Consider the following 10,466-nt stretch of genomic DNA (forward strand, 5'->3'; position numbering starts at 1 on the left):
TAATATTAGTAGGAAGTGGACACAATGGCTTGTCTAGTACATTCACAATGTAGTCGGTGGGAACAACTCACGCCCCGTATCACCACAGTACAGAGGATTGAGGGTCCGACCTTTGTCTGTTATTTTTCTCTGTCTAACACTAAGCTATACATCTGTGCCGGAAACAATAGTTTAACTACGAAGATTGCACGTTGTAACAACTTTAGTTTGAGCAACATTACAAAGTTATATTCATCTTAACAATTTTATTGTTGTTATAAGTTTGAGTGCTACTTTCGCCTATCAGCTGCCATGGCTGTGACCCTTAGTCATCTCATACTACATCCAGATATGGGGTAGTACAATTCTAGGGCGGAACCACACGCCATATAAAATTAAATGTCTCATATGTGATACATCAATAAGGTTTCATAAACTGTCAAATGTACAAAGTGGTCTCCTAATGGGAAAGTAGACATTATGTACCTGATCGAAACAGAAACGGGTAAAACGTAGATTGTATATGAAACCACTATATAAAATAACAAACAACTACGGATATAATGGATAGATTATACCCAGTACTTCCAACACAACGCTCATGACCTGATTAGCTACAAAGACAATGTCCATCTGCAAATAATAAATCATGACTGTCGGATGATAAACCAGAATGGAATGCGAGGATAAGACACAAATATTAAAATGCTTTTCATTTATGATTAAAGCATTTTTGTTATGTAATATAAACAATTTTTTTTCCACCAGATATGTGTTATGCAGCTCTATGCTGATAAAGAGATATGCAACTATGAGTGCTGTGTGTACCACTTTGTTGTTTTCATCATCGGCTCTCATTGACAATTCTACAAGTAGAGTATAGAGTGATCCTATTCTAGGGCAGAGCCACACGCCAATGAACCCTGAAAACAGAACACTACTTTCTCGGAAAGCCATTTAAAAGCTTGAAAGTTTTGTGAATAAATCAAGCCATGGAAGATTTCCCACGAAACTGAATATATTTATTGAAAAACTCCATTAAATCGGAAAATCCTTGACACAACAATGTCCATTTTGTATTTACAGGTTACAATATAGCTATTGTAGAACATTTCATACAAAACGCAGTACTTATGACAATGGACTCGAGGAGTATAGCTCAAAACTGTACTATTTTAAACACACAATAGCCAGCAGTAATATCTCATACAACGTCCTATTTAGGACAGTAATAATGCAGAAGCAAGGGTCAAGACATTTTTTTTAAATACATAACTTCTAGACTTAAGGGAAGTAATTAACTTTAACCTGCGCAGAAAAACGCAAGGTACGCCATTTTGTCTAAACGTCAGAGGCGCACAAGTTAAAGTGAACGACAAAGTTGACTGGTGCAACTTCTTTCTTCCCAAAAAAAACAAATTAGAAGGTTTCGTAGTCCAAGAGATAGTGAACATATTTAAACAATAGCTGTAGTTATAGTCAGTGCAATCCTTGTCACGATGTTCATTACCCGATTCAAACGCCGAAGCTGGCGCGTATTCTAGTTAGAGTTTGGTCTATTGTCTCTTCGACTACACTATGCCATAATAAGACCAAGTTTCTAAAGTTACCGCAACATTATTACGCTTTTGAATTAACAACTTTATATGTGCTAGTTTTGCATATCACTATAACAAAATTTAAAATACTTTAGCACTGTCTGCACTTTCGTATTAAGTAGTTACAGTAAGTATAATTTAGTTTATCATCAGCTAGCGGGAAATGTCAAAACACGATGCTATTGTTTTCTATCAACTGTTATTATGCTACGTTGTCTTTTAGTCGCCTCATACGACATCCACGGGAGGATTTGGGTTGGATAGGGCGGAATCACACCACACTATTATTATGCTAACAATATATATGATTAATGCTCTGGGTTGAACACTAACATTAATTTAGCCAAATTAATAAAATACGTGCCTGGTCGGGAAAGCCACATTAAAATCTCATTAGTAGTTCTCGCAAGATCGCCAATGCAGCCGGTAGGTAAATATAATTTTTAATTGTCGTTAAATTTAAAAAATATCCCCTTTTGATACTGTATTATAACTATAAATCTACAACGTTAAAGCATAATGTGTATTTTTGTTTGGACGGACGGATTGATCCTTAGTCCGAAAGTGGAGTTTCAAGTAGAATATTTAGGTAGCTAACAGCGGAATTTTTTTAATTTTAATTTATTATACTCGCCTCACTGCAGGTGAGGAACAAAATACTGCGTTGATCCTTTGACGGAGTGCAGAGCGACGGAGCAGTGAGTATCAAGATTTTTTTATGTATATATCTCTAGCAAGTGCAGCATGAAGCCATTAACCCAACAGTGAAACACTATAGTAGGAATTAATTAAAAATTACACTAGTTAATGAGGTTTATTTCATCGACTATCACATAGAACAGAGAAAATGTTGAAAACTGCGTGATTTTCACATGGCAACCCTAACATACGAAACACCCGGGGAAGAATACTCAAGACAAGTTATGAATGCGAATTAGGCAAGTGGAAATCTGCAGTCCAAGATTGTCTTGGAAAAATATAACTGGGATGATGAATAAAGCCTTATACGTGTAAACAAGATGTGGGGAACACGAGGCTAAAATAAAAGATTTTAAAAAAGATGGCCGCCGTCGTTCTCTAGTTCCCTTTTTGTCCGACTGCAAGAATGGTTTTTCTAATAATGCGAGCGATTACAGTGGCTACAAGTTTTAATTTTAGAACGTCACTTGAGAGTGATCTCTTTGTACGTGGGTTTTTATGTACAGTAAGCGAAATATACACCTAAGATGAAATCTCTCTAAATTGTTTTAATAATAGCATACGTAGTATTACGAAACGAATTTACTTTTTTTTTGAGTGTTATTGCTAACACTGGTGTCAGATTTTATTCAATTCGTCTAAAGAAATTTAACATGGCTTTTAAGTCTGCCGACCCCAATCTAGTGACATGTAGTTGCAGGTTGCAGGTTTCCTCACAATGTTTTCCCTCATCGGAAACAAGTGGTGGCCTTAGATGATAACTACTATAGCTGAGTTAAATTGGTGTACAAACTCATACAGAAAGAGTAGGATTCGAACCTGGGACCCTTCGGTTCACAGTCTTAACCGCTGAACGAATACAAAATAAAGACCTAACTAGATCTAATCTAAAGCAGTAAATCTTGAAAGTAACTAGAAAATTCTTAAGCACACTTTTACCTGGCGGTAAACGTTATGAAAATGGGTTTATCTGTTCACTTGACGGTCGTAAACGGAAGCGTAACAATTTGAACACCGTGATAATACGATTACTTGCACTTCCACACGGATGTCGTAACACTAAGATGATTGGAGGAGAAATTAGAACATTAGAATCGGTTTTCCAATCTTAATGTTTTAGCATTTTCTATTCTTGAACTAGCCAGACATTACAGGGCGATATAACATTATTACAGCATTTGCCTTCCATATACAGACAATTATTATCACAAATGAACTAATAATAGTGGCTGTCGCACTCTGGGTTCTGGGTACGCTAGGTACATAAAGCCTAAGACCTCTAAATCTTTTATCGAGATGATGACTATCAAATAAATAAATATCAAAGTCAACTTTTCAATGTATTTTGTAAAAAATATATATTATATCACTTACATTAGTTACGTACTCGAACTAATACACCGGTATCAGACTTTATTCAATTCGCTTAAGGTTAAGGTAACATAAGTTCTATAATAATAGACACAACAAAATAGGATCAATAAACACTCACCGATACAGTGTTCCTGAGTGTATTTTCTTCACGCCGTCCATTGCTGCAGTTGTGTGCTGAACATGTCTAACTTCACGGCTAGTTGCTCAATTACAAGTTAGTGGATTAAAAAGTCATTATGCGCCGCTCCTGATACTGGAGGTCGATGTGGGCCACCTGAAACAAATTGAAACAATTTTTTAATTAACGTGTCGGAGAGAAATGATATTATACCCTCTAACTTAGTTATATAGAAGCTCCTATACAATTTTATTAAGCTCATTCATAGGTTGTACAGTTATTAGTGCAATCACTTACTGAGTAAATAAAGCATTTTTATGTAATTGGTTACATAACATGTATGCAATTTGGTGTCAACGGTCCATAACGACATGACGACATTCGTTATAATTAGTAATTAGGACTAAAGCAAATAATCTTCTTCCTGAACCTACAAATATTGTAAATGCGAAGTTTTGGATGTGCATTAGTCTTAGATCATTAGTACGTTTGTAATCACGCAAAATCGAAAGGTCGGATTTATATTAAATTTGGTATACGGATAGAATAAAGTATAACCTGGAATTTAATAAGGGTATTTCACACACAAAATTCCGGCAGGAACGAAAGCACGGAACATAGATAGAAATTCTATTTGATAATTAGAAGTTTAAAATTCCTTCACAAATTTCACACGTTTGGAATCGACCTCCTCAATAACAGAACTGAGTTTTTGAGATATCTACTAGGTACATTAAACAGGTCGTTAAAAGGCGACCTCCAAAAATCAAATAAAACAATTTGGAAGAAAATATCAAAAAAACAATTTGGCGGAACCAACCGGCCGAGATGACCCGAAAACCTCGCTGGTAAGTGTACCTACCTTTTAGAAATTACCAAAGGAAATTACGCTGTGTAAATTCCATTCCGCTTAGTTTATTTGCCTTTGGTGTCTTCTCTCAACCTCTCTTTTTATAAAGCCATCACACTACTGTCTCAACTTTTATTTTTAAACTGCCTAAGGCAACTTTGCGGTATCTTGGACTATCATTGAAAGGGATGGTAAGAAAGAATATATATCTAGATACTTGTGATATAAAACGTTTTTAAACTTCATAGAATAGAATTACAAATCAAAATAATTACATCCTAAAATAAAACAAACTGGAGTTTGATTATATTAATTAATCATTTATTTACTCAACCGAACAAATAGTCGTATGGTTACACAATTCATACAAATAGGCATAACTAACGAATTTTCACCCAGAAAAAAAATCCTACATTTATCTAAGGGAGTTCGCGATCAATAGATACTAAATGAGTCATTTTCATCTGCAGTGTAAAATGATCAAGTCTTATAAATCTTTTTGTTACGCCTCTAATGAATTAGTTTATATTCTTACATATTTACTAATTTATATTTCAGAGCTTAAATAGACGATGGTTGTCATAAAACCACTGAAAAAAATAAGCACCCACGTGCTTGACAACTTGCTCACGTTTTTGACTTTCAAGGGAAATAGACGCCCACGTACATGACAGGTCACCACATTTTTGACTATGACTTTCAGTTTCTACGAAATATGTTAGATCTGCAACTTCTGGAATACTATATAAAAGAAAACAATGAAATTAAGAAGCATGTATTTATTATTTAGAACAATCATTAAACAAAACCTTGTTAGTTTCTACTATAAGTGGTATGTTACTTAGGATAATAATTAGTTGTTGGCATTCATATTTATTACCTAACATTTATTCTATATTCTTACACACCTACTAACACTTTTTTTTTATTTACATGAAATATACTAATTAATGGAACATAAGAAACACTATTTATCTTCTTAATCATATTAACAATTAAGTAATATAAAACATAGCACTAGTGTTCAACTCAAGCAATCAAACATAACATGAGATCTAAAAAAATCATAAACTATATATATATATATATATATATATATATATATATATATATATATATATATATATATATATATATATATATATATATATATATATATATATATATTTCTTGTACATAATTGAATATAATTTCTTGCAAATTTGAAATTAAAGTTAAATACAATTTCACCTCTTTGCGTGGGTGTTGATTCTGGCAGCAAGCTTAAAATATCATTTTCTGCAACAATTAAATGTCCTTAGCCTCCTGCCATGCAAATATTATAATAGCCAACGTCTTAGTCTTATTGTCTTCTTTTTTTTCCTCGTCTTTCTTTTTGCTTTTATTCTGTTCTTCAACCTTTTTTTTCTAGTCATCTAAAAAACAAAAAACAAAGGGACTATCAAATTCTTAAACAAGTGAAAAGTAATTATAAAAATAATGCAAATTCGACCTAGTTTAGGACTAAAAGAATAAATTGCTAGATGGCAATGGCAGTAAAGCAAATCTTAAGCAAAATTAATAAAAAAAAGAAGTCTATGACTAAAACAAATAAAAAAAGTCAGAAACATGGTTACCTGTTAAAACGTTTTTAACAAATGTATATAACCACGTCTTTGACATTATTGAAACGTGCCCGAAAAAAATAACTTCAAAAGTAGGTTTATGCCATTTTGACTACATTTCCCACCAAATACATGAAAATTCACAGTAAAAACATTAATTGAAAAAAAAAAGTTGCTTTGCTTTACATTTTTAACATCAAAAACTTCAAAAAATCTTACCTTGTATTTTGTAGGTTTCTGTCCTCTTGTTCATCCACGATGTAAATGGCCGACTCGTTTCTACCAGTGTTGCTCGCGTATGTTTTTGAAATTCCGAACAAAAGTTATTGGCGACGTATGGCGAAATTATGTGGCTCCACGTTCTTGACAGTTTTTTTATCACAAGACAAAGTGAGTTATAAAATCATAATTAATTCTCGGATTTGCATGAATTAAATAGTAATGTACACTTGAAATGTGTTTTTATTTCATTATACTTAGGGAGAAAACATCAACAGAGCACAAACATTCAAAAAACGGATTTTGCACACACCATGTCTCATGACATTTTATAACGAAATTTTTTATTATAATTATTTTATAACTTATAGATATATAAAAAATGCTTGCCTGCTTACACATCTGTTAATCATCTATTCTGCTGACACATGTGTTAAAAAAATAATAAGATTTTTTTTTCAACGGGAGCCAGGAAAACATCGTGTCACAAAAAAAACTGTAAATGAAAATGACCCAAATAGGTAGTTCCAAAATGAATGCAGGCATTGCAGAAATGGGTTTATGCCGGGAAAAAAATTACAATCGGTCGTAAGCTCATCTCTGAACCAATGTCATCTCGCACACTACCCTCGGGCGGAGCCGGACAAAAAAGCAATTAGACTGACTTTGATTCCATCCGATAGCACGAAATCCTTCGCGATAACATCGCCGGCGACGGGGAAAACCACTTAGCCGATTATAACGATCCTTAATCCAACCTCAAGTATTGTAATCCTTCGCCAAGTCGATTTACTTATTACTAAATGTATCTTTTGAAAAAGGCCTGTACAGACCTAATGCGTAGTAAAGTGCGTTTAAGACCTAATGCGTATACAAAACAGTTTATATAGATATATACCACACAATGCGAGCACGCGTGCAGACGATCAAACTGCACCGTCCTTTATTGTTATAACAAATGCGTTCACGCATACGCAACACAGTAAACTGACTGTGTTGCGTATGCGTGAACCGGTGCCGACCTAACCGTAACTACAATTCTACATAATAAAAACGCGCATTAGTTCTGCACCGGCTTTTTTGTTTTTTAACAGCAGTGACTCCTCTTCATTTTATATCTTTATATAAAACACACGAAAATAGAAGTTCCTTGAATTTAAATTCAGTGTTTATCCCATGACATCAAGATTCTTAATTCCAAATTAATTTATAAATCCTCATTAGTTCGTATGAGATAGATGTTTTTATTTATCACAATGAATAGCCAACAATGTATGTCAAATCCGCCAAAGTACGGCGAACTGTTTCGCTATAATTTATAGCCGGCATTAGATAGAGCTATACTCCTAACAATAAACAAATAAAAATATTTACTAAAATTTACACAATAAAGACAGGCAAAGAAAGCTGAATTGACCATTGTTGTTTGTTTAATGCGTTATCTTCACACCATCCATTGAGGTTAATGTATTCAGCAATTAAAAGAAAATGGAGTTAGTAATTAAAAGAGTTTATCATGTTGAAGGACACTTTTATATAATTGTAAAACCGACAGGATATAGGTTCTTTACCTAATTTGTGTCTACAGATAAAAAAATTAAAAAAACCTCTTAAACTATGCTTAAAAAATTATTCTTGGTTGGATAGAGTATGGATAAAGTTGTCCTCTCCTCATTTCCATTCACTAACCTCTTATTTCGAAAGAAGTAACTACAAATTATATGTGATTGAAGCACATTTAATCATATAAATTATATTGGGGGTGAATGCGAGCTTATTAAAAAGGTATTCCACTGACCTGAGGCTCTCCTCCTATCTCTATAGGAGCTGATAATTATTATTAATAAATGTTGCGACAATAAATCAAAAAACTCATTTGTCAGCTCTGGCTAATATTAATAAAAAACATATTTTGAAATTATGTCTGGAATAGTTATAAATTTTGGCAAGAGAGGGACAAACCATAATGAAGAACTATTCCAAAAGCCTAAATCGGTGAATATTTTTTACAAAAGAGGCTTATTATAAGCCTCTTATGATAATAAACTGACTACAGATGACGAAATAAACATAGCAACATTTTGAGTCATACTTTATGTGAATGAAACCTGAATGTTTGTCATACTTCATTGATGCTAATAAACGAGGAAACATTTCAATTGTTGTAAAGTATTCAACAATGAACTAAATAGGTATGTAGAATTCCAGGCCTGTCAGTGAGTATTGCGGAATATTCTTACTATAAAATAAATAAATACAATATAAATATATATATATGAAAAACGAGCCATTTGGAACAGATTTTATTTTTAATATGTAAACTACTCTATAGTACCATTTAGTAACTAGTCTACACTCTAATCTATATACATATATAAAAGCGAAAAACACTCATGTATCACGAAATCTCGAAAACTACTGAGCCCATGAAGATGAAATTTGGCAGGAAGGTAGATTGTGATTAGTAGACGTCCACTAAGAAAGGATATTTTGGAATTCCATCCCCAAGGGGGTGAAATAGGGGATGCACGTTTGTATGAAACATCATCATTTTTAAAGTAAGACACATGAAATTTTTAATTTAAATTTGTATTTGTATATAATTGGTAATCTATATATATATAGTTAGTAAAATATAACTAGATTTTGAAAATTGCATCTCTAGGGGAATAATGTAGGGGTGGAAATTTATGGATATAATAGTATACATTTATAGGTATTTCCTTTTTACTTTTGTGGGTCTACTAGAAAATAATTCTATAGAAATAAGTAGTACTTAGTTCCCTATTTGTTAGTATTATATTTACGCTGTTATGGTGAACATAAATAAATAAGTAATTATTACCAGCAGTCTGTCCCTGCTTCACTTGCGTAAAGTAATAAATTATACACCTTTACTTTCATCAGGAAATACACTATCTTGTGGTGAAGACAGTACAAAAATTTGTCTTTTTGATATTTGTCATACAGACACGACAGGGAGACTTTTTTATAACAATGTGTAATGTTTTGAGATTGTGGTACAAGCATGCCAACCTTATACTAAATTCTGAAATGATAATAGTATCTAACTCAAGCCACTAAGTAAATGAGTACTGATTAAAGGAATCCAATGGAACAGGTGACTAGATAATTATATTGATTACCTACCTGTCCCACATTTATGCTTTAATTAGCCTTAGCTTATACTCTTTATTTTTATGCAAATATTTGGCCAATGGATTTACCTAAAGTCAAAACATATTTTTATAATCGACCTAATTTTATTTTCTTCCACACAAGCAGACTGCATGGTCATCAAACCCAATGAGAAAAAGGAAGATTTTTTTACAAAGTGATATAAAACTTTAGAAAGCTTTAGAACAAATCCATTCATTGCAATGCTCTCCACATATTCACACACCAAACACTGAGTTGTCGACACGTAAATACGATTGAATGGAAAACTTAGGACTCACCGAAAATGGCTACAATCTTGCAAAACGCACTGTCTCAATGATCACCTCATAACGCTCACAAATTTCTGGAACGTGGGATAGTTTTTTACACTAACAATTTCCCGTACGAATGCACTTTCCAACAGCTTTTACTATCACGGCCCCTACTATAGCAAGTAGTACAAACAGGCATGAAAATACTTGACGACTGACGTGCTATATACGCAGGGAGCGGTCGGAATGTAATTGGTGGCGTTAAACAACCGGCAAGCGAGGCATCAAATTAATCACTTGTACACAATTCGAGCACCAAATTATGGTCACTTATTTCAATCTTTACACAGAATCTCGCCACAATTCACAGAGAAATTAAAAATTCTACGCGACAACGAAGCGAAATCGTCCCTCCTCCCTTCACCGCAAATCACTCATAGACAATTTCTTTGATTTCTATAGTCGATGACTCTGTAGCAAAAGAATTTACGGGTATACAGTCTAAATTCAGACTATCATTATTGAAAAAGAAATTATGACTACAAAATAAAATCTTTTTAATAATAAAATCTTCATTTGGTATGAACCATAGCA

General features: G+C 33.2%; 1 protein-coding gene across 2 annotated transcripts in view; it reads right to left on the bottom strand.

The window, feature by feature from the left end:
- LOC128680118 (catenin delta-2) overlaps positions 1-10,308 on the bottom strand; it is a 40,254-nt gene extending 29,946 nt beyond the window's left edge. For both annotated transcript variants that reach the window (XM_053762932.1, XM_053762933.1), the window contains exons 1-2: positions 9,900-10,308; positions 3,769-3,924 (exon numbers count right to left, since the gene is read on the bottom strand). In XM_053762932.1, the coding sequence (XP_053618907.1) occupies positions 3,769-3,809 (41 nt within the window). In that variant the 5' untranslated portion in view covers positions 3,810-3,924; positions 9,900-10,308. The remainder of the gene's footprint in view (positions 1-3,768; positions 3,925-9,899) is intronic.
- Positions 10,309-10,466: the final 158 nt, after the last annotated feature.

Source organism: Plodia interpunctella, chromosome 23 (assembly GCF_027563975.2).
Source record: "Plodia interpunctella isolate USDA-ARS_2022_Savannah chromosome 23, ilPloInte3.2, whole genome shotgun sequence".
NCBI lineage: Eukaryota > Metazoa > Arthropoda > Insecta > Lepidoptera > Pyralidae > Plodia > Plodia interpunctella.